The following is a 26,104-nucleotide window of genomic DNA, read 5'->3' as shown; positions in this document are numbered from 1 at the left end:
TCTAAACCAATCAGATTTCAGTATTTAACATGAAAGTATAATAAAAGAGGTTGCTACATACCACGTTTTCAGTCAAATGAAATATTAAATGATTGAAGTCAGAAAAATCAACCTTTGAAATGTCAAATTACCCAAGACGGCAAATATAGCGGATAGTATGAAAGAGTTAAAGTTTTGAAACCGAAACTTTTAAGTACACACATGTACAATTAAACTGTGAAGAGCAAGTTACACTTCTGTTCAAAGACAGTTCAAAACTCTGAAGTCGGAGTCAATTTTCAACAGGGTCAGTTTTCAACGTGTCGATGTCCTTAGAAGTTTGAAAAATATTTTTCAAGCTGTTGAAAACTGACCCCAGGTATAATTTCACGACTTTTGGTTTCAATTTTTCAACGTTGAAAAATGATATCCGGGTCAAATTTCAACCCGGGTCAAGATTCCTCGTTACGCCGGCGAATGCGTCATAAATGTCCAATACTCCCTAAACACAACCACGAAAAAGTTTCTGTGTAGTGTTTGTATCTGTATTGAACACAATATTTTTTTCTGTCAAATCAAGATAAGTAGCTTATTAATCATAATTTTGTTAATCTTGCAAGTTTAAGAAAAGTTATTGTTAAGTTGAATTAATTAAATAATCACTGATCGCGACTTGTCTGATAAAAATATGAAAACTGCTCATTATTGTGCTGTCAGTTAATTATCATGACTTCTCAAAATAAATTAAAGTTGAAGCGATTTACCGGAAATATAACATAAACGGCCGGTATTGGTTTGACAATCTTAGCAAACCACGGTCAACATGAACGATCATGGTGGAGAGAGATATATATATATAAACGGACACCGGACCATGGCTTGAGACGATGTTGTTTGACATATATTCCTTTTAGCTCTATCTACACAGTTTAACAACAAGAGACAGAGTTCTTAGTCTTAATAACAAACTGTTGCTATCGGGAAAAATCCCCCAAACAAAAACAAACAAAAACAAAAATCCATATCGGCATGAATATCGGACAATATTAGGAATTAAAACATGGAGCTGAAATTTTTTATCAGATACAAAATAATTAGGTAGAGCAAGTTCCATTTCAGAGACAGTTCAAAAACCTGTAGTTGGTCAATTTTCAACGTGTGAGGTCATCAGAGATTAGAAAAAAAAACTTTTTTGAGCTGTTGAAAAATGACGTTTGGTCGCAGTTTTAACGTTAGAAAAGCCCCCGCCCCTCCTCCCCCCCCCCCCCCCCGCCCCCAATATCCCAAATCAATAATCAATGTTGAAAAATGAAATCCGGGTATACATTTCACGACTTTTGGTCTCAGTTTTCAACGTTAAAAAAGCCCCCCACCCCCACCCCCTCCCCGAATCAATAATCAATGTTGAAAAATGAAACGTGGGCCAATTTTTAACTTGGGCTAATATTCTTTGTTACAACGACATGATCCCTATTGTTTAAGTAGTTTTAATTCAACCAACTTTAATTGATATTCCTTGTTGTTCTAATCTATAATTAACAAACATATATATATATATATATATATATATATATATATATATATATATATATATATATATATATATATATATATATATATATATATATATATATATAATCTTTTATCATGTTATATCATTAAAGGTTTCAAATTCATCCACTAAATAAATGCAATTGAAATGTGTGCAAATGTATATCATTAGTGGTCAAGGTAGTACTTATTTCTCATTTTTTTTTCCATATCATAAGAGGTTACGGTTTTTGACCGCTAATGATACAAATCTGAAATTATATCATTAGCGGACGGTTAGGTTGTTCGTTAATGATAAAATTATATCATTAGTGGTCAACATCCTGACCACTAATGAAACATTATATCATTAGTGGACGTTGTATCATTAGAGGTTGCTACAATGCACTATCCAACAACAGAGCCCCTGTGAAATAATGGGCCTGAAAATCTCGAGCAGCGAGCAAAAACAAGTACTGTACATTTATTTAATATCATCTATGTTTTATTTTCAAATAAAGGAAAATCAAAAGAATTCTAAATTTTTTCAATCACAAAACAATATGAAAAAAAAAATACATCAAAGAAATGTATTATATGTATATATATTTGGGAGACTGAAATAATATGCTTGGTGAAAATGAACTTATAAAATGCATCAAATTGTAGAAAATTTACACTTTAACAACATTCTCCAATGAATTTCTCTAACCCACACACTCCTACATGTAGAAATTACATAGACATTATTCCCAGAGTAAACTCAAGATAAAATTTTACTTCTGTGGAATAATTAGAATTCGCAACGTCCGATTATTGTGTATTTCATATATTAACATCCTCATCAATCAAAATAAATAACATCCCTTTAAACCTAAGAAAAAATTACGTACTAGACCAGCCAAGGGAATTGGCCACTGGCACTTAAAATAGTCCATGGTACATGGACTTGTATAGTCTACATTTAAACAACAAAATTTAAGAATGTTTTCTTTGGTAAATCATGCGGGATCTAAAGGTAGTGACATTATAGAAAAACAAAACCCGCATTAGCGGGTTATGTAATTTTTTTCTGAAATAATCTGCATGAATCATCAACGAAAGCATATTTATTATATTTACATCTTTATTTTAATATATAATTAAATCGATCGTAAAGAGCAAGTAAAAGTAACTAAATTACTGTTAACATACATCAGTACGTTAGATAAAAGAAATAGCCTAATCATTTTATCTGGAAATTTGATTCCGATATCATCATGATTATTTCGAGCAGTCCGTGATTTATCTTATGTTGCTGAAGGTTTCGACCATCGATAAACTGGTTAGATCTGAATCGTGTAGTTTTCAACCCAGTCGTAATATACAGCGCTGTGAATTACATTTAATCGATTTTCTGAAGAAATAGAGATGAAAATACTCGGTAGATGTAAATATAAAACAGTTAATCAAAGTCCCACAGATAGTCCGTCATCTATCACAGATATGTAACAACTGAAAGAATGGAACAGGCTGATGATACCAATAAATGATAAAACTCATTTAAAAAGTCAAAATAAAATACTGTATAGCATAGAACATACTGGTAATAACATTTAGCACAGGCAGCAATCAATAAACATAAGCAACATAAAGTCCATAAAAATTGATATGAATGCACAATATGTTATTGAGCAGTTTGTTGAAATACAAAACTGAAAATAAACATGGATTCAATCTCTCTTCAGTTTCATTTAATTTTTCTCAATTCTACGTCATATCTGACAAGAGCATGTAGTCATTGCAATGAATGCACAATATCCTATTGAGCAGTTTATTAAAATACAAAACTGAAAATAAACATGGACTCAATCTCTCTTCAGTTTCATTTAATATTTCTCAATTCTACGTCTTATATGACAAGAGCACGTAGTCATTGCAATACATTAACGAAAACATACAGCGAAATTATTTATTAAGAGCCTTGTGCTTTGTTTAAAACTTAAAAACTTAAAAAAAATGTTTTATGGTTTTTGAACTGGTATAAAAATGGTCTAAAAAATAATGTTCTCATAAAACACATTGTATTTCAACTTGTAATTGTACCTTTTTATTAATTGATACTTTAGAAAACCTTAAAGAGGGATGAAATAAATGATGAAAAGGCAGATGTCATTCCATGAAATGAAGCTATAGTAAAAAAGTATCTTTTAAGGTTCATATGTAGCATATAACTAAATAAAATTTGATATTTATAGTGCAATATGATAACTCTTTCATAGTGATAGTGCAAAATGATAACATTTGGAAGTTTTCTATGGTAATCTTTCAATTTGCATGTTTTCAGAAAATGGTCTTAATTATATTCTAAATACATGTATTTTGCTCACAACTTACAACAATATATCAATCTTTTAACAGATCAAAGATGACCTCACACTGCATACCAGAATATACATCTTTTGCTTTAAATTTCAATTCAGTCTCTCCAAAAATCAGTGTCTCCTCAATTAGCGTTTCAAGGGTCTGCTTCTCTGCATTTAGTGGGACCTGAAGATGCCCAAGCAGCCTGCATTCTGGATCATCTATATACTTTGGGTTCTTTTTATCTGAAACAAACACCCCACAATCTAAAAGGTTTTCGTTGTTATGCAGGGCTTGAAATATTTGGGACTTCATATACCCTGGCATGACCTTTTCCCCTTTGGTAACAATCTTGAAGAAGACATCTCGACACCGAACTGATTTTCCAATTTCGACCCTTTTCTCTTTTGGATGATACCCTTCTCTAAATTCGGGCCATGTCTGAATTCCATATGTGTATCTTGCTGATCTACGCGAGATAGCATCAGGGATGTGTCCAAAATAGACGGCGCCCTTTAATACAGCCATCCCAGCCTCTTCAGGTACGATGATAGAGAGTTTACCAAAATGTTTCTTAATTGCATCCTGGACCAGCAAACACTCAGAAAAGCCGCCAACCATAACAATGAATCCAACATTTTTTGCCTCATTTTCCTGAAATATTTCATCAATATGTTTCACTATTCCATCAATAGTTTTCTTAAAGAACCCCCTGAAAAAGTCATTATCCCATATAAGTTTTCCAGTCTGATGATCCACATTACTTTTATGGACTTCACTTTTCTGAATAACATCTTTGAAACTCTTGACGCCATGAGACTTCATGGACAATTTTACAAGCGCTTGTGGTATTGGCATTCGAGTTTTTCCACTTTTCCCCGGAACAATTGTTCTTTTCTTAGTTTCAAAACTTCTCATGATATCAAGATAATCTTCCATATGCTTCGTTTTGAATTCATCCCACACCTTTTTACCAACCAATTCTGATAAAAAATTCATGAACTGATCATCTACAGCTTTTCCTCCCCATGGCCCTCCACTTGCAGGAAGAACTTCCTCCAGAGTATTATCCTCACATTTTTGATGCACTGTTATATCAGCAGTTCCTCCTAATGAACGATATGAAAAATGGACACAATGTGTTATGGACATTATAATGCATCTTTATTGAAGTTTGAAACAAAATTTCAGAATGTCAAGAAAAATACTTCATAATATATTTTGAAACGGTTAAATTATGAAGTTTAAACATTTCCTGCATCAAAAATAACATCTTATGACCTCTAGAATGAAATTTTATTTCAATGCTTGTGTAAATAATATTTTCCTCACGATAAAACACTTAACATGTATACACAATAGCTTTAAACGCATTAGAGAGAATTTTGCCTCTCTTCATGTAAAAAAGGTTTTCGTGGACAACCTTCATATTGTATCACATCTTAAGGTATTCGATGTATGACGACCACATTTTGTACCTTATAATTGAATGGTCCGATATTCTTAATCATGATATCATTTTGAAGGTTTTATCAAATAAAAATACTCCACTAAAGGAATTTTCAAAATTTTGATTATGGTATAACTAATTACACCTTGAATTTTGCATTGAGGTCAATGGGTAACGTATGTTTTATTAAGATATTGTAAAAAGTAACTTAAAATTCGTAAAACTCTTGGTTAATGCATGCATAAATTTTCTCTTTATTAAAATATGAAATAAAATAAATCATTTACCGCAGATATTTTGACAAAATAAAATGTTCTTTTTCATCAAGGGGAGATAACTCTTTAAAAAATTTAAGGTGCAAAATGGCTGGCTTCTTATATGTTGTCAGTCATGTGAATTTGGTTCATGTCACTTTTGTTGTTGTCTAGCAATACATTTTTAACTAGTTTAAAATGATTCAAAATTGTTCAATTTCCCTTCATCATTGAATACCTTTAAAAAAATCAGTTCAATAATATATTTGAGTAAAACATTTTTTTTAAAACTAATTTTCCAAGTTAAAGGGGGATACTGTAATTCTATATTTAAAACTTAATCTGTAAGTCAAAAATGTAACAAAAGGCCCAAAAGGGAAAACAATCCTAACTCTGATTTGTCTTTAGAGTATCATATACAACTTAGTAGAGTGTGTCTTGTGTTACGGGCTTGTGTAAAAGATTTTCAAATTGTAATTTTTCTTCACATATTCCTAAGTTAAACATTGAGCCCCTTTTTTGTTTGAGGTTTTGTTAATAAGATTTTGAAAGATTTGTTTTCTATTCCATGTATTCATTCTAATTTAAAAGTATAACTATGCCCTACCCAATCACAAAAACTTTAATCTACACTACTAATGGCGATGCAGCCTTTCTGGACAATAATTTTTGAGAAGTAGATTTTAAACAATTTTTCTCTCTATTTATTCCTAAGTAAAATCTATCTCATTGTGGCCCGACCTTACCCCATGGGTTCATTGAAAAGATTTTCTGCATTACCTGAGGATGCTTCGACACAAGTTACAGCTTTCTGGTCAAATTAGTTTTAAGAAGAGGGTTTTTAAAGTCTTTTCTCTATATATTTATATCCCCCCCTTTCCTATGGATCATGATTTGAAAACCTGAAGTTATACTACCTATGTAACACAAGTTACAGCTTTTCCAGCCAATTAGGTTGTAAGACAAAGATTTTTGGCTACTTATTCCTATGAAAATATATAACCCCCTATTGTGGCCCTACCCTACCCTTGGAGATCACGATTTGAAAAAACTTGAATTTACACTAATTGAATTTACACTAATTGAGGATGCTTCCACATAAATTACAGCTTTCCTGGCAAATTAGTTTTTGAGAAAAAGAGTTTTCTCTTTAAAATTCTAACGGTCTTTGAGAAGATTTTGAAAAATATTAACATCTCAATAAACCTAAATTATTTCCCTATTAAGAGGAAATGACCCTTTATTTCAACAAACTTGAATCCCCTATACCTGATTATATTTTATGCCAAGTTTTGTTGAGAGAGGTTTTAGAGAAGATGAAAATGTGAAAAGTTTATGATACCAACATGTCAGACAATGGACAAATTTTGATCAAAAAACTTCACTTGAGCCTTGAGCTAAAACAGTCGAAGTCCGAGGACTGTTCCTTTGCTGAAAGTAGTTCTATTTTCACACAAATTCAGATGCCCAAAGTCCTATTTGCCACCAAATTATACCCTTATGTAAAATCTATACAAGTAATGTATATTAAAATGAGGGACTTAATTTTTTTTTACTGTAGATTCCTAATCTTATGAAAGTACTTAATTCTGCAATTCAACATTTTGCATCAAATCATGATAGTGAGAATATAAAATCGTGAACGCTGCAATTTTAACATAATTTCAAACAGTTTACATCTATCTAAAAAAAATTAAAGCAAGTTTTAAAATCCGCAAGATGTGCATCTTCACGATTTTATGTGAATACAATTCCTTATGTTTAAGTAGGAATTTACAGTATTACAATGTACATTAATATATAAAAATCCAACTTACTCAATTGTGCGAATTGTATTTGTCTTTTTCCCTACTTTGTTTTTTCCCCTTTTTTTTTACTACCGACAGAAGGACAAAAAATTGTGTAAGGTCACTGCACACCCTTTACTCATGGACACTCTTTAAGCTCAACTGGTCCAAAGGAAGGAAAAATATGCTCTAAACGAGAACTTTGCAGTTGTGTAACTGATGGTTATACTAGCAGTAGAATACTAAACTAAAATTGTTTGTATAAAAGTCAGATTTATGGTACGAATAAAAGAAATCCGGTTAATTTAGAGTTATCGTACTTTGCTGAGGATCAGAGATCGTTAATGGAGTCATGAAACAAACTATCTGGACAATGTACAATTATACATGTAGATCCTGTATGAATAAAATCCATTTTCCCCCTGGATATTCTTATGTTTATAATCATAAGTCCCTTTACTAGCACAACGTTTTATAGTCATACCACATGTTGAGTACTTTAGTTCTCAAAATGATCCTAAACAATTGTTTATATATGGGTTATAAATCTACATCAAACTCTAAATCTCTTGTGAGGCCGAAAAATTGTCCTCGAGCCAAAGTCTTAACAATTATAAATAATCATCTGGCTGATTAGTTTCTGAAAAGATTTTTTTTTAAAGATTTACAATATATATTCCTATGTAAAACTTCGACGTCCCCCCCCCCCCCCCCAAATTGTGGCCACCCTACCACAGGGGATCATAATTTTACAACTTGGAATCGACACTACCTGAAATTGCTTCAACACAAGTTTCAGCTTTTCTGGCTGGTTAGTTTCTGAGAAAATTTATTTTAAAGATTTACTCTATACATTCCTATGTAAAACTTCAACCCGACCCCTAATTGTGGCCCCATTCAACCACTGGGGATCATGAAGTTTATAACTTATAACTTATTATAACAGCTTTCCTGGCTGATTAATTTCTGACAAGAAGATTTTAAAGATTTACTCTATAAATTCCTATGTAAAACTTCGACCCTCCCGGATTGTTGCCCCCACCCTACCCCCGGCGATCATAATTTTTATAACTATGAATCTACACTATTTGAGTATGCCTTTATACAAGTTTCAGCTTTCCTGGCTGATTAGTTCATGAAAAGAAGATTTTTTAAAGATTTACTTTATATTCCTATGCAAAACTTCGACACCGACCCCAGTGGGCCCCACCCTACCCCCGGGGATCATGACTTTCACAACTTTGAATCAACACTACATGTACCTGAGGACGTTTCCACACAAGTTTCAGCTTTCCTGGCTGATTAGTTTATGAGGAGAAGATTTTTAAAGATTTACTCAATATATTCATATGTAAAACTTTGACCCCAATTGTGGTCCCACCCTACCCTTGGGGGTCATGATTTTCACAACTTTGAATTGACGCTACCTGAAATTGCTTCAACACAAGTTTCAGCATTCTTGACTAATTAGTTTCTGAGGAGAAGATTTTTAAGGATTTACTTAATATTTTCCTATGTAAAACTTTGACCCTCCATTGTGGCCCCACCCTACCCCCGGGATACATGATTTCCACAACTTTGAATCTACAATACATGAGGATGCTTCCATACACAAGTTTCAGCTTTCCTGGCTGATTAATTTTTGAGAAGAAGATTTTTAAAGATTTACTCTATATATTTCTTTGTAAAAATTCGACCCCCATTGTGGCCCCACCCTACGCCCGGGGGTCATAGTTTTCACAACTTTGAATCTACACTACCTGCTTCCACGCAAGTTTCGGCTCTCCTGGCCAAATGGTTCTTGAGAAGAAGATTTTTGAAAATTTCTAAAAAAAATTCAATAATTTCTAATTATCTCCCCTTCCAAAAGGGCCTGGCCTTTAATTTTCACGATTTTGAATCTTCTTCCCCTCATGGTGATTCGTGCTAAGTTTGGTTGAAATTGGCCCAGTAGTTCTTGAAAAGATGTAAATGTAAAAAGTTTATGGACAGACAGACAGAAAGACAGACAGACGACAGACAAAATGTGAACAGAAAAGCTCACTTGAGCTTACCCCCGGTCGTTATTCTACAGGGGTCATTATTCTTCATTACACCGGAACTAGTCGATTTTCGACACTATATGAACAGGGCCGTCACTCCCCTCAAATTTGAACCAAATATCGGACCCATTCCCAATGGCCAAAAAGCCACAGATTTTCCCAATTTTAGGATAAAAATTCCCAATTGCATTACTGGTAATTATTAACAACTTGGGAGATTTGCAAGAGCTGTTTGCTTTTTGGTCAGTACATTTGCTGTAATTGATTAAAGCTGGCTTAATTATATCTCTAATAATAACGTAATTGGGAAGACACTGATGATTATTTTAATTAAAAGGTTCTCACAACTGGACTCAACCACTGTGGGGAATAACAAGCCAACTTTTGGGTCGGTTATACAGTCTTCCGTTATACAGCACGGCAATACGAGTGATGCATTTGAAAGTGCTCAGAAATTTATAAAGAATGGTTATAAATTATTGTGATGACAGCTAGTAGCATTGGTTGATATCTCGTAATTGGATAATAAGCCTTCCAAGTAAATGCTTAGATTATTATGAAATAATTTAGACATCGTAAACAGGTCTTCTGCATTACGACTGTAATTGGGTCACAGGGTTTTACTAATACCCGCAAATACACAAGATGTCAGTAACATACACAGAATTTTGCTTCTAAGATATTGCAAATATTTAATCTATGAAATTAAATATAACAAATCCACATGACTAAATTTGGTTCCCTTTTCCAAATTTGATTTTAATTTTTTTTAATAATATTTTTGAAATTTTTCATCTTTGTCTGTGGGTTAATGCCTTGATTTAATAAAAAATGCAAATCAACATGTATCAATCATATTAAAAAAATGAAGTCTTATTTTCCTGACCATTATAAAATTTCAAAAAAAAATCCAAATCAACATGTATAAATAAAATTTTAAAAAATTTGACTCTTCATAATTCTGAAAATCTTGGTTGGTTCCTGAGAACATCATGTGCATGAGCTAGCTGTAAAACTTTAATTAAGAAGTGAACAACAGATTGTACTAAATACAGAAGTCATTTAATGACATATAAAAGTATCTTAAATTTTCCCAATTTGAGAAAAAATGTCGATAATTTTCCCAATGGAGAGGGACCTGGCCCCGTACCAAAAAGTGTTGTGACAGGCCTGATGAATAGACATATATAAATAGATCTCGTTTGTCATTTACATATTTAGCTGGGGAGCACCTATGATTGAAGCATTGTAGTTCTCTAGAAGATGACTTATATGCGTTTTCTATATCTATATTTCTATGTTAAACTTTGAACCCCTTCTGAGGCCCAAGTATTTGATCGAGGGTCACAGCTTTTAAAATTTAGAATGTACACTATTTGAGGATGCTTACTTGGTAATCTGACAAATTGAAGCATTGTAGTTCACAAAAAGAAGAATTTTTAAGCATTTTCCTATTTACTTCAATGTTAAACTTTGAACCTCTCTTGGGGCCACAATATTAGTCTGGGGGTCCCGATTTTACCAATTTAGAATCTATAATAGCCATGGATGCTTCCATAGCAATCCCATAAACTGTTGCACTGTAGTTCTTGAGAAGATTTTCAAACAAATTCCTTATACATGTTTATTTCTATGCTAACTTTGAACCCCGCCTGTGGCCCCAGTATTTGTCTGGGGGACCACGGCTTCCACAATTCAGAATCTTCACAAATTGAGGATGTTTTAATAGTCTAAAAAAACTGTAGTATTGTAGTTCTTCAGAAGAAGATTTTTAAACACTTTCCCTACATACTACTACGTTAAACTTTGATCCACTTCTGGGGCTCCAGTGTTGGTCCTGGAGCCACGATTTTAACAATTTAGAATCTACAATAGCCAAGAATGTAAGCTAAGTAATATCCCAAATGTTGACCTGTAGTTCGTGAGAAGAACATTTTTAAACATTTTTTCCTAAATATGTTAAACTCTGAACTCCGCCAGGGGCCCCAGTTTTGGTCTTGGACCACAATTTTTACAATTTAAAATCTTCACTATATATACAAGCCTTTGTATAAATTTTGGCATTTCTGAGGCAGTGGTTCTTGAGAAGATTTTTAAACATTTTCCCCATGTAATTGTATGTTAAACTTTGAACCCAGCTTCGGCCCCAGTTTTGGTCAGGGATTATGATTTTTACAATTTAGAATCTTCACCATATATACAAGCTTTTGTGTAAATTTGGCATTTCTGGTGCAATGGTTCTTAGGAAGATTTTAAAACATTTCTCCTGCATATTTCTATATTAAACAGTGAACCCCGCCTTAGGCCCATGCTTTGGTTCAAGGGTCATGATTTTTACTAGTGCTGAAACGAATACCATAAATCAGTATTTCAATATTCGTGAGTGCTAATAGGTTCGTATTCAAATATTCGTAGATGTCAAAGACAAGGTATTAAGCATATTTGATAGTTTGTATTACTAAGTGGGTGTATGTGTAGACTGGTTAAACATGTCAGATCAAAATTGACACTTAATGCATGCATGAGTATCCATTGAATTGGGTGCGCATTTATTTTTTATGCAAATAATAGTAAACTGATTTTTTTTTTTAATTTCCATCAACTACTTTCAAAAGATTTATTATTTCTTTAATAATATACTGCAGTCCTGAGTCCTGTGTGAGACCGATACGTAACTTCGTAAGTCAGTCCAAATATTTCCGCAAGTATTAAAAAGAAAACTGATAACGCTCATAGTTCCGGAAATGTTCTGTTTATTAAAAAAAACCAATTTTTTTCTAGACATCTTTAAAAATAAAACTTTCGATGTACCTTTCAATATTAACGCTCACACTCGTTCAAACATTTAAGCAAATTATTTCTTCAGCATCTATGATGAACAATCGCAACTTCTCGGGCCTTTCCGGTGTCGTATAATTTAAGGTCCTCCCCGTAAAATGGTCCGGCCGGACCCTTAATGTTAACATTTAAGGTCCGGCTTTCCCCTATAAGAAAAGGTCCTACCCGTAGTCATTTATTAAAGTTAAATGAATTAATTATTCTCTTTTGCTAATGTACTTGTGTCTTAAAGATGTCTTTGTTTACATAATCCAGTCGGCTATTTGCGTATGGTTTATGTATGACCGTATTATTTTAATAAATTACTTTGTGGAATATCAAATATTGATAGCGGGTTAGATTTTGACCAATTGTTTAAGAATCTGAAAAAAGAAAACCAGGAGTATTTTGTCGATAATTTGCACACACCATGTAGTCCCTTTTGTTTTTAAATCTCTTCCGGTGTGTATAATGTATTAGCATATGGTTTCACAACAGGTGAACACGGGTAAAAGAAGCCCTGCAGGCATTCACACCTGTACTAATCAGAATACACCACTGAGCTGAGAAAGAAAAAAAAATGTCTCCGCTGTATAGTGTTCTTCGCAACTAAGATTGTCTTTTTAGCTTGTGCTGTGTTTAATTTTCAGTAGACCAGAAAGTTATGATAATATATTAATAATTCATAGATATCTAGGTAAATTTATCACTAGTTTAAGATAAATAATAAAAGGTCGCATATGTGGATTACCGTAACAGAGGGTATACGTTGACAATATAGCGTACATACGTAGCTGTGGTAGCTGAAAGGACGTGAAAAGACAAATGAAATTAATTAGATAATACTTGTACCTATAATTAAAAAGCATGTTTTAACTGACTACCGGTAAAGTGTTTAAAAAAGTAATGAAAGTGATAATGTTGTAATAATATTCTCTCTCTCTCTCTCTCTCTCTCTCTCTCTCTCTCTCTGACTCTCTTCATAATGTGCATGCAATATTGCTAAAAAAAAGTATGTGTTTATTCCCCACAGTATTTGATCACCTCATTATTCTCAAAGACTTATTCCCACTTCCTTTAATCAAACATACAATACTTTTATATGTATATAATATATAGTATATAATATACATGTAGTTAAGCAAGGATTTGGTTACAAGTAAACACTTAATAAGTAAATCCGTTTCCATCGATAAAGTTTACAAAATTCAAATTATTGATATGTCCAAGTTATGATTTCTCTGAAAGCACATCTATTAAAAATTAAAGACAGAACTGATACTTTCAAAAATTGCGTTGAGGAAGAAAATAACAACATGTAGGTGCAGAGTGTATAATTTTTGATACAATTGCTATGTTACAAAGCGCTTTAATTTGAAACTGCCTTAAAAAACAATATCCTTGCGGTTTAAAGAAAAATATGTATCTCCGTGGAGTAAAATATTGATGTCCTTATCAAAAGGGATAGTGTCTAAGAGAAGCAGTCTTTCATTGGTATAGATTAATCTCTCTCTCTCTCTCTCTCTCTCTCTCTCTCTCTCTGACTTCCATGTTGGAAAAGTGCCTAATTTCATATCCCAAGATAAGATCAGTCTCGATGCAGCAATGGTACATGAATCATTGTTAAATAGGAAATGCATGTAGTTAATCAAGTTGATCCTTGCATTAACTTTCATTTAATGATGATCTTTTTTTCAGTGGGTTGAACCCAATAGTATAGTTCGAGAAAAGGTCCGCCCCGTTGAAATACTGAATGCAGATAATTAATATTCATATTGATGCTTGTATTGATTTATCCTGATGATCTTTCATATTAGGGATAGGACCTTATACTGTGGTTCAAGAAAAGGCCCGCCTGTTGAAATTCCGAATGCAGAAAATTAAAATTCTTATTCAATTTGATACTTGCTTTGAATGACCCCGATGTTCTTTCAATATATGGGTAGGACCCAATATTATGCCTCAAGAAAAGGCCTGCCTGTTGAAATGCTGGATGCAGATAATTTATACTAATATTAATACTTGGTTTGATATACCCCGATAATCTTATAAAATATCGCTAAAGAAAAGGTCCGCTCGTTGAAAAAAAATCAACATGTCAGTACATGTAGTTAAACAAGGAATTAAGTACTAGTAGGTAAATACATATTAATAATGTACGGATGTTTATCGATAACTATTTTTTATTCAGAGGGTAGGACACAATATCATAGTACAAGAAAAAGTCCGCCCCATTGAAATGCTATATGCGAAAAAATTCACAGTATGTTGACCCGATGATCTTTTATTTCAGAGGTAGGACCCAATATTATAGTTCAAGAATAGGTCTGCCTCGTTAAAAGAACTGCATAGTCATACATGGCATAGACATCGGAACCGGGGGGGGGGGGGGGGGCTCCACATTTTATGCAAAGTTAGACCTAACCATTAGGCACATAGCATCAGGGAAAGGCCACCCCCAACTCCCTACTTTTTAATATTGATTCTTGTAGTGATATTTTTCACTTGATCTTCTTACTGTTGGAGTGGACATAAAAGTGACTTTAGCATAGGGTTTTTTTTAAAAATTTATTCAGATTAAAGTTTTACATTATTTATAATAGTATTTAAATAATTGATTTTCATCGTAAGATATTCCAATTAAAGGAATGAGACTCGGTACATGTATATATACATGTATTGTGTCACTAAAAAGACCGGAAACTTAATGTAATGTTAAGAAAGAGAAGTTGCTGTAGTAAAACAAATTTATAATTGAGTTTATCCGACGACTTTTTAAAAATGTGACAAAGGCCTGAAATCCAATGTGTCTCGTTGAAATAATCTTAAAATATTACGGTCGGTTTGTCCTATTTGTCTGACGGCATTGATTTTCATCTAATGGCCTTCTTATTCTTTTTTGGGCGAGGGGCCAAGAAATGCACTTCATAATGTTTATATGATACTTATGAGAAAAAAACCTAATACTATATGTGCGTGTAGCAGGCAGGAATTTAAAATAAAATTTTACCGGACGGAGTGTCAACATTTGCCCTTTACACACAACTATTTTCTTTTTAAGGAACAGAATCCCCTTAAATTCTTTTAAGATACAAACTGCTAAGACATCCGAAGGAATGTGGCTCTTTACTAATCTTACAGGACTGTGTTTAATTTATAATTTTGTAATGGGTCACGTTTTTAAGCGTGTATCGTATTGGAAAGATGTGCAAAAAGAGGACGTATAAAATATCCATTGTTAAGATACATGATCATTTCAAAAAGTCAAACACCTGAATTCGAAGGTGTGAACCCTTCACACCTGCAGGGTGGTGTGTATATAACACCTAACTGAAGCCATTGTTTTATTAATGACACCAATCAGTTTCATTTCCTGTTTTTATAAGATCGACTGGCAAAATAAATGTTGAAATAAAAAAAAAACCCACCAGTTTTAAACTGTTTATGTGTGTCCTAACTACATGTACATGTAAAATAATGTATTTTCATTTACACTGTGTGATGGATGTTTACCAACTCACCTCGGGTAAGTGCTCCTTTTAAAGAGTTACAAAAATGATGCCACTTATTTTATAACAATGATGCCACTTATTTTATAACAAAATACTCGAAATTGAGAAAAAAAATACAAATTAAAAATATACCCGGACCTTTTATGTTAGGCGGACCTTTTCTTATACGGGCCGGACCCTTTTAGTGCAAAGGCGAACCTTAAATGTTAACATTTATGGTCCGCCCCGGACCATTTTACAGGGCGGACCTTAAATTATACGACACCGGCAGGCTCGGAAAAACACCTCGAATGTATTAACATCACCGGATGTTAGAGTTTTATACAAAATGGAGTCGCTTAAAATAAGTATCGGCTAGACAGTCTTGCATATCGCTTCTGTGTTATATTTTAGTGTATATCGTTTACTTTAATGAAGTATAGCTCACATCTCAACAGATCGTAAAATGTGTTCTATTTATTTCAAGTTTTACAAGAAGGGGGGTTGTCATGGACGCCTAGGTATTACATTCCAGGTGTTTTTCCGAGCTTGCCGGAAAGGCCCGAGAAGTTGCGATTGCTATGATGAATAGATAAATCCAGAATGTTTGTCTCCATTCGACGTAAACCCTGCTTTTACTTTCAAGGTAAACAAGCATGGCGGAAGAGTCTATTACTGGGTTCAGTAATAGACTCTACCAAGCATGGCAGTCATAGATGGCTTGTCTTTACTTTCGTTCAGAGTAAAATGTTCCAAACTTCTCTTTTCCATCGTAACGAAATAACACGATGCTGCAGAGTTTACGTATATACAGTGCTTAATATGGGTGTTAAACATGTGATCGAATATTTGAATGCTATATATACATTCGAATATTAGAAATTTACTATTCATTTGCGAATATTCGAACATTCGTTTCAGCACTTATTTTTACAATTAAGAATCTTCACCATATGCAATGTATACAAGCTTTTGTGTAAATATTGGCATTTCTGGTGCTGTGGTTCTTGAGAAGAAGACTTTTAAAGCCACACACCCTATACTCACTCTTTCACAATCATCTCCCCTTTTAAAAGGTTTTTATCCTTTATTTGAACAATATAGAATCCCCTTCCCATAAGGATGCCTTAATGTACCAAGTTTGGTTTGGCCCAGTGGTTTTAAAGAAGAAGTCAAAAAACATCATCTGACGTTTATTCTTTTGACCAAATATTAACAGATATTCTACTCTCTTTCAACCGTTTAATGTTCAAAATACTAATACCACCACCCCACACCCCAAAAAAGTAATAAAGTTAAACACAAGCACGCTTATACTTTTCTACTTTTTCTCCATCACTGTGCATTTTCAGAGTTTGTCTCGAGTTTTTCCCCAAGTTAAATCCATACTGTTTTTACTTTTTGTTGTGCTGTGACATCTGGCGACGTCGATGTTTTTAGTCAATCTTAAAGAGGATTATCTGTTTTTAGTTACTGATATCTTTTTAACAAAACTATATATCCGACCGTTATTTGGTACATAGAATACTATGACAATTCTAAATTTGAGGTTGCAATATTATTTGGTTTAAATCCCAATTTATAGAGATATTACTTTCAACATAATATGGTTTATTGTTGACATAACGCAAATTTTGACCTTGCACTGTGACCTCATTTTTGCAGGATTTGATTTTAAATAATTCTTAAGAATTAAGGAATATGTTAACTTTTTGGATCTTAAATTGTTTGAAATTATTGCTAAATTTTGTCTACTTAATTTAATAATAATATGATATTAAATAACATAGCTATGGCAATAGTCTTTGTATTTGACCTTCATACAGTAATTCAAAATAGTTAAGTTTGTAAATCATTCATTATTCCTAGTAACAGCATCCAAATTTAATACCCTTTACAACATTTTTTTTCATGAGTTTTTCGGATAAATACTTCTTTTTGACATAAAAAGTGAGTTTGTTGTAATTTTCGGGCAAATTTAGACCTAGGAAATTTGTAGTTATGTTTTCTAGGCATTCCACTGAATAAATGACATCTGCTTCTGCTTACTTCAACCTTTCTATGAAAAATGTAACTGTGTTGTGTTAGCATTAAAAAAAACCTCACTGGTAGTAATGATTAACAACTATTAACTATAGTTAACATTTAAGGACAGACGAGATGTTCCTCAGTTTTATATAATTTTTCTTGATATTTTGTTTTTTATTTATTAACATTTAAACTCGTTAATTCCCAAAAATTCAGAGAACATTACCAGGCTTTTTTCAGAGCTAGAATATTTCAAATTTTCCTTAAAATAGCACGCAAAATGAATTTGAATGCTTATAAGTAAAGTCATATTATACATTTTCAATTGAATACTTTATATATAAATAAAAAAAGAATCATATTACATAAAAATATAATTATGAAATTACGAAGTGGAAATCTTCAGATTGTAGCGATAGAAAAAAATAGAAACTAGAACTGTCCTAATGGGACTAATACCCCCGCAAGGCTAATTTCAAATGGGACAAATAATTGAATTGAATAATAAAGGTTTGGAACACATACAAAAAAAAAAATTATAGAATTGTAAAAAAAAAAAATTAGTTAACAAGAAAAATTAAAATCAAAATTGTCAGAATTTCACTGTACATACATATCTACAACAGTAATACATTTGCAAATGTATTTATCTGATGATATATATTTTTTAATTTAATTGATTTAAAGAAAAACGAACAAAATGACAATAACCCCTCCCTTTGCAGTAAATGGAAATACCGGTGGCCAAGCAATGCTCTTCTGTTGATAAAACTTTCAATATCTTTCTAATAAGAGTCTTGACAGATGCAATTAGTTGTTTCAAATTTTCCTCACTTTCTCCTATGGCACAATGGAACTCCATATCAGAAAATTGATCTCATAGGACTATGATTTTCTTTGATGAGCTTGTTAAATTTAATAAACTCCCAAAACATTACCATAATTACCATACTATGTAAAAATATGTAAAAAAGAAAATTTAATATTTCAAACAATTTTAAAATTGCCAAAACACTACAATCATATCAGTAATTTTGAATTTCATTTAAATTAATGCCCAATAGGGTCACTTCATCAATTTACTTGACAAATAAATTTAAACAACCTCTAAAAATAGTTTAACTTCTTTATGAATAATGATATTATTTATTTCCTTATAATGATAGAACTTTTGGTTTACATGAAACAGTTTTAAAATAGCCCCAAAACCATCACCCATTTTACAGATTATCAATTTCCCCTAAACACATGCTCGATCTGAACCATGGCTCAGATAATGGCTCCCTTGGGACAAATGAATTCAGCCACACTTGTCTTTGATGTTCTTATTAGCTCCTAAGAATTTATCATTGACAAACAAAAACTTTGCATTGTCAGTTGATAGAATACTTATAAAAAATATTTTTTTTTATTAATTAAGACATAAAGACAAAAAACCTCCATCTGGATGTATTTATATAAATATATTTTAGAGTGTTTTCTGTTAATTAATTAATAAAATCTGTAAGGATTACCTCCCTTACTTTTCAACATTAGTGTACAATATATAGAATAAGAAAAATGAAAATTGTCATAAAATCATTAAATCTTGTCTGATCTTAAAAAAAATTGCAGGTGCACATCTTCAGATAGTGTTCAACATATGTACAAATTTTCAAACTGTTCCATGCAGTAATAAAAAATTCTATAGGGGGGACAAAGTTGCGTCTACAGACAGACGGACGGACAGACAGACAGACAGACGGACAGGGTGAAACCAATATACCCCCCTAAACTTCGTTTGCGGGGGTATAAAAATGGAAGATAGGTCGCGTCTGACCTAAAATATAAATTGTAGTTTATAGATGGTAATCTAAATTTATCTGAAAAATCTATGGTTAACATTTAACTACAGTTTAACAATAGTTTACAACTGTTAAATATGGATTTTTAGATAAAAACTATAGTAAATTAGGAAATCAACAGCAAGTTAAATATTTACCCGGATGTGAACTTTCAACTTTCAACCGGATGTTGAATATGTGACCAAATTCTGTGAAGCCCAAAGGGCTTCTCAGAAGATTTGTTCATGCACCAACCAGTTCATATCAAAGTGAATTTATCATCATTAACATAACTTAAACATATTTATGTTTGAAAAAGGCAAACTGTTTAGAATTATTAACATAACTGGTTTAATGTTTACAATAATGAAATTTCACACTGCATTGAAGATTTTTCGATATTCAATTGTATAAGTTAATATAAGGAAGCACATTTTCAATTGTAAATACTGGATTGTTAAATACAGTTTAATGTTTGTAAAATATATTTTACGGTCAGTAAACCTAGTTTATGAGAAACTACTTTAAAATCATTTTTTGTGAAATTGGTGTGCCATACAAAGAGTATATAACAATGTTGTAAAGTGAAAAATTCTTACCTCCAAGATCTGTTACCATGTACTTTGTACCTGGTGTCACAACACCTAACGATGGAGATAATGTGTCCTCTTTAGCAATCTTTAAATACTGGCAGTAGATAGACGCTGCTTCTGGCTCCAGTGCTATTGTCAAATTATCCTCTTTAATTCCTGCCTATAAAAAATACATATCTATGGATGCATGACAGAGTGTAGTAGCGTATATCTTTCAGAACTTAAAGGGAAAGAAGAGCTATTGAATTTTTAACAAACCCTTTTTAAAGTTATTTTTCACTGACTTGACAAGAAAGAGAAGGGGGGGGGGGGAGTAGAATCAACACTGTCACACAGCTTCCATTCAAACACACAATTATATTTAATTCATTTACTGTATATCATATACACTTCTCTATTTTCTTTTCTAATTCTATGGTAAGGTTTGCAGCTGCAGGCCTAGGGAGATTACTCAAGATTTTCATTTTGATGTAACAACTTTATTTCACATATGATGTCAAGATTTATATGACAAACTTGCTGCAACCCTGATGCAGTGATTACATTTTGCAGTCAATCAGTCTTTGTTTACCTCAGAGTTTTCAAGATGTTCAATTTTAAAAGATCATAACCATAGATTACTTAGCAAAATAAGTCAGTGGACCTGTAAAGCACTGGTTAATTCAATGGTAGTAAAGGTGGTACGGGACACTTCCATATTGTGACAAACTTCCTATCAAAATAAACAATAAAATCCAGTATGATTTTATAAAATTGTTTAACCCCAATATTGTGACCTAACAGCCTAGCGCAGTGGGTTTGAGCATCAGCTACAAATCTGTAAGTCATGAGTTCAACTCCCACTGGACCTTTTGCTGGTATAAGTTTTCCCATTGAAATTTATAAAAAGGAAAATGTATAAGTCAATATCTTCCTTGATAAATTATTATTTTTCACTCAGAAAAATCACAGGTACTAAAACAGATTTCTTACAAAGATTTATCATGCTTTTCTTCATTCAAAAGTCTTCTGAAATACCTCATGCAAGCCATTTATTGAAACCAAATAAGCTTGAGGGGCGTTTCAAAGGATAAATATTAGAAAAATTTCATACTTATGTATGAACACTATTTAAATCCTATGGTAAATGTGTTTAATTTGATTATTGAGTAATTCATCAATATGTGAATCAAATTTATCTTGGGACAGAATATAGATAAATTTATGTATATAATCGAAAATCAATCGATTGTTACCACATTCTAAGCGCTCGATCATAAAAGGCTTCATTATGATTAATCGGTTAAGCACATATCATAAACAGAATAATCTAGACGCGAACTATCTAAACTATAAAAAGGCCTGCGATCTGAAAATGGCTGACACATGTCAGACGAGCTCCATATTCTTACTCGGAAAATAAAGCACATTCTCAAATTTGGACGCATTTTGGTTTCAAGAAAATTAATGTTGGACTGCCTACTTAAGAAAATCTATTGAATACAACATTTTTTATAGCTAGAAATATTTAAGTATTAAATAAAATATGAAAGGCCTAGTAATAAGTATGTTAATTGTTACTTGTTTATTTACATTTATTTAGCACTAAGGCTAAATACAAGTGAAATTAAGGTTCTCAGGCCCGCGCGCATCCGTTTTGAGGGTGCCGCATTGCAAATTTTATTGCATTTTCAATGAAATAAAAAGTTGATAATGTGGAGACCCATCCGGGAAAAAAAAGTTTCCGCTTTTAGTTTGTATATAGGTTTACTTTCGTTTCTAATACGCAGCTTCCGGTGTAGTCTTAATCATTAAGTCGCTTATTTTCGTAAGTAAAAACTTTATGATCCAAACCTCCCGATGATATAGACGATACTAGTAAAAATGGGGTCGATGGAAATTTTAGACTTAAAACGAATCAAAATGTCTGCTGTTTCGATTTGTATCCGCCATGGAACCCTTTTAATTCTACCGTGGACTATAATTGAGAGTTTCACCGATGGATGTTTTTTGTTAGACCTGTACGAGGGAGTGAAATCGATGAAATTCGATTGGGAAAGTTGGACCTCCCCAGAAATATTACTTGGTGCCTCCGTTTCTTTGTCAGTTTGCAAGCACAAGAACAGTTTGGACGCCGCGATTTTAACCATTATAAACTTGCGTGGTTGATTGATAGCTACTGTGTATTCAGGACTTACTTCTTAACTGTGAAGAAATGTGGTCCTAGTAACTGTCGGACACCCAAGATTGCATAATGATATCTCTAGCCAGTTACACAACTTTCCTGATCCAGTGCAAGGTATTTTAAAGTAAACATCATTTATGTCATTTTAGGTTTTGTAAAGTGGATTGTTATTTTTCTTTATTTTTAAATGCCTGTCATTTATTAAAGGAGAAGAAGGACACTACAGAGAATTCAGTGATGTTTTTTGAACCAATACTACAGAGGAACACCGTCCTTCTTTATCATCTAAACGAGCACAATTAATTGCAAGCAGACACGGAATTCCATTTAGTCTATTTGTTCAGACTGCCAAAACAGTGAAACAAATGGGAACCTGCATAGATTGCCAGAAACCCAGAGTCTTATAAGTTATATACTGCTACTAAACTTGGTGCCCAAGAAAGTGCCTTGCTTACCAAAATCATTGGACTTTATCAGTTTTCATGTGGATCTGAATTTAGGAATTAAAACCTGATAATCCTGAGCTCTCTTGTAGAAAAGTTTATATGAGATCAAATTTGACCTGTGCATCCCCAATTGAGACCCCCTACTACATGTACAGCTCTGGTGCATTTCCCCTAATATGCTATCACTGTTGGACACAAGACACAGATACAGAAGAAGGACAGTACCCGATGTGTCATGATTGTGTTGTTTCACAACGACAGCCCCCGTTAAAACGGAAGAATGTTCAAAGCTCCTAGGCAAAGAAGCAAAAAAAAAAATGAAAACAAACAGTTCACTTATAAAAGAATAGATGTTTTTTTGTTTGACTTATTTAAGTATTTAAATATCATTGTTGTACTTTGAAAGTTGGACTGTATTTTCATACATACATTAGGGTGTTTTTATCTGTTAAAATATTTAATAGATATCCTTATTAAATAATTAAACAGCAGATTGAATAAAGAAAATCTTGTTTTTTTAATTTTAGGTAGTTAATTTCTTTCCCAAATAAAAAAAAAAAGCCTCCCTCATCTTTTTTTTTACCAATAAAAAAGAAAAAAAAACGCCTCTCTCCCTCATCTAATTTCGGAAAATTTGGCCCGAGAACCAGAGAATTATTTGTATGTGGCCTAAACTATAAAATAAAAAAACCTTCGATTTTAATCGATATATAATTAGTTAGTTGCAGGAAGCTGATTATCAATTATGAAAATCTCATCGATTCCCATCAAATATATATATATGAGCCTGTCTTATGATATCGCGGTAGTTGAATCAATTTGTGGAAAAATCTACCAATACTGAAATATACTGTAGACGTACTTTTGTCCGCGTGGTATTAATTTACGCTATGAACGTGGGCACAAATTTTCCGCGGAATTTTTTTCCAGTGTACTTAAAGTGCATTTTGGAATGAAATTTTGAAATTGCATTACATGAATAAGGATAATCGGAAGTTACTACATTATATAACACTTGCATATACGTGTACCCAATGTATATCGTTTTTATCTATGCAAACTGTCAAACAGATTTGTATTGAGAATTCACATAGTAAATAATTTAATCTCCTAAAGAATTGAATTTTCTGTAAATTTACTTGCATAAAATTTAAACTTCTCCAAGCTTGAGACAACGGCACGTGTCAGACGACAAATAACCCCAAGCGGGTCTGTCTTTCAATGACCCAATTAATTACACGCCAAGACCCGTGTTTTTACTGCAATTTTTTGATCCCTTTGTGCCTTGACTTTTAATTGATAAAACTGATCAACTCATAACTTAAACGACATGTGAACCCATAAATTGACAGTTAATAAAGATCACAAAACGATTTTAGCCAGCGTCGTAACATCTTGACGGTTAACTAATGACTACCGACCAGTGCACAACCGATAATTACTGTTTACTGTGAACAGTTCTTACAATTTAAGTCCAAAGTTGGACAGATTCTAGGTAATGAAACGCTCAGAACTAAATTTAATAATAATTATTCAAATGATTTTTTTTTTCATTCAAAGAATCCGCGTAAATTTTTACCCGCGGATTAAATTGATACTGTGATTCCGCGGAATTATGACCCCGTGAAAAAAAATACGTCTACAGTAACCAAAAACTAATGTTATTGGGGGATTCCTCTATCATATACCTCAGTGGTGTTAAGCGTGCCTCTGTTTACTATGTCTAAAAATATCCCGACCTCAAATGTCAATTTCAGTGCGTGCTACTATTCGTAAACAGAAATACTGCGATGCCATAGAACCAGCGATATGATAGGAAGCTACTATAATATGTGGAAAAACTGGCTGTACTTGTTTATGTTTTAAAACTGTTTATATGTTATAATTTACCTTTACTGCAGCTTCTCTCATAAACATTTTGGCCTTGTCTCCCCATATAGCTGGAACTGTCAACACATATTCAATGTCACCATCATGAGTGCCTAAAAAACTTTTCTCTATCTGTTTATACAGATAATTCTTCAGACACTTGATGCAATGTTGAAAGACCAAACCTGCCTCTAGAGGTTTGCCTGCAATATCATAACACAAAATATGCCGCTTTACATCCTGCAAATCAAAAAGAGTAAACATTAATTCATATATATTCATTAAATATATACTATAGATTGATGCATGAAAGATCAACTGTACATCTAATTATAATTAAGAGTGTGTGAGTGTAATAATATACATACAACATCTTGATGAAGAATCATTTTAAATCTTTGGAAGAAAAAATAGTCGCCGTGACTTTCTTCTGATGTCAATATTGAGTATTTGTCCTCAGCCTCGTATCCAAATAAAGATTCAGTGAAGTCCTCCTTCAAGAGTAGACATGTTGGGGCCTTGCTAGAGATCAGGGTTCCGCCACTCCATTGATTAGCAAACACACGTCCCCATTCATTTTTCAAAGAGAAGGCATACCCGGAAAACGTTGTGCCAAAGTCAATTGCAGCAACAACAAGTTTCGTACATTTGCTATCTTTCTCCATAATTGAGATCTAACGTTAGGTTGATCTACTTTCGTTTTGGTTTCTTCAAAAATAACACAGCAGGGATGACTACATCATGCTATCGACAATTTCTATATAAAAAGATGATAAAAACATACCAATGTAAATTTCATAAATATACGTTCAATTATTTGATATATCATAATTATTTTAAAATTAACTTACCTTTGACACTCGTAACGTTAGTGAACGGTACCCACACGATTCGGCTAAAATTATACACAGTAATTCGGCCCTGGGCGTTTCAGCCTAGAATTTCCTATACGCTCACGAAATTTCGGTGAAACAATATAGCCTAGACTATATATAAGCATAAAAAAGGGAAGGGGCAAAAAAAAAAAAAAAAAAAAAAAAAAAAGAAAAAAAAGATGGTGCTAATTTTGATTAAATCTATTATATTTCCAACAAAATGACAATCTTAAAATTAATTTGCATTTGTCTTTGCGCTTTTAAATCTGTTTAAACATTTTTTGTTAAATTTATAACATTAAGTTATAACAATTTTTAGAGCGTATATCTAATCTTTATGAAAAATGGATGCAAATGAAAATAGTCCAGAATATTAATAGACGGTCTACAAAATAACTAATGAAATGCCATGAACAATTTCTATCTAAATGTAACAGCCCCCCCCCCCCCCCCCCCCCCCCCCCAATGAAATTAAAGTGAAGGGTTATAATTATTCATATTAAGTATGTTTAAATTTCATTTCTTATTATCAATTTAAAAAATCAGAAAAATGACATAAAAATCTTGGAATACATGTACATGTAATTATACCAAGTCATATCAATTGAAAAAC

At 32.7% G+C, this 26,104-nt stretch overlaps 1 protein-coding gene across 1 annotated transcript; it reads right to left on the bottom strand.

Moving 5' to 3' along the window:
- Positions 1–1,977: 1,977 nt before the first annotated feature.
- Positions 1,978–25,500, bottom strand: LOC128156131 (heat shock 70 kDa protein 12A-like). Its single transcript, XM_052818150.1, has 5 exons — positions 25,468–25,500; positions 24,985–25,373; positions 24,638–24,856; positions 20,144–20,297; positions 1,978–4,961 (listed from the first exon to the last, which is right to left on the bottom strand). The coding sequence occupies exons 2-5, from the start codon at positions 25,279–25,281 to the stop codon at positions 3,895–3,897; spliced, it is 1,737 nt and encodes a 578-aa protein (XP_052674110.1). The 5' UTR covers positions 25,282–25,373; positions 25,468–25,500; the 3' UTR covers positions 1,978–3,894.
- Between the last annotated feature and the right edge of the window lie 604 nt (positions 25,501–26,104).

Source organism: Crassostrea angulata, chromosome 7, assembly GCF_025612915.1.
Source record: "Crassostrea angulata isolate pt1a10 chromosome 7, ASM2561291v2, whole genome shotgun sequence".
In the NCBI taxonomy this organism is placed as follows: domain Eukaryota; kingdom Metazoa; phylum Mollusca; class Bivalvia; order Ostreida; family Ostreidae; genus Magallana; species Magallana angulata.
The sequence above is the reverse complement of the archived record's forward strand: the minus strand, read 5'-3'. Positions and strand labels throughout refer to the sequence as shown.

Excerpts from the sequence above, each read along its gene's own strand:
- LOC128156131 (XM_052818150.1), bottom strand. The coding sequence starts at position 25,281 with ATGGAGAAAGATAGCAAATGTACGAAACTTGTTGTTGCTGCAATTGAC. Across the intron at positions 20,298-24,637 it reads TGAGAGAAGCTGCAGTAAAG|GCAGGAATTAAAGAGGATAA; the intron begins GTAAATTATAAC and ends TATTTTTTATAG. Across the intron at positions 4,962-20,143 it reads CATGGTAACAGATCTTGGAG|GAGGAACTGCTGATATAACA; the intron begins GTAAGAATTTTT and ends ATCGTTCATTAG.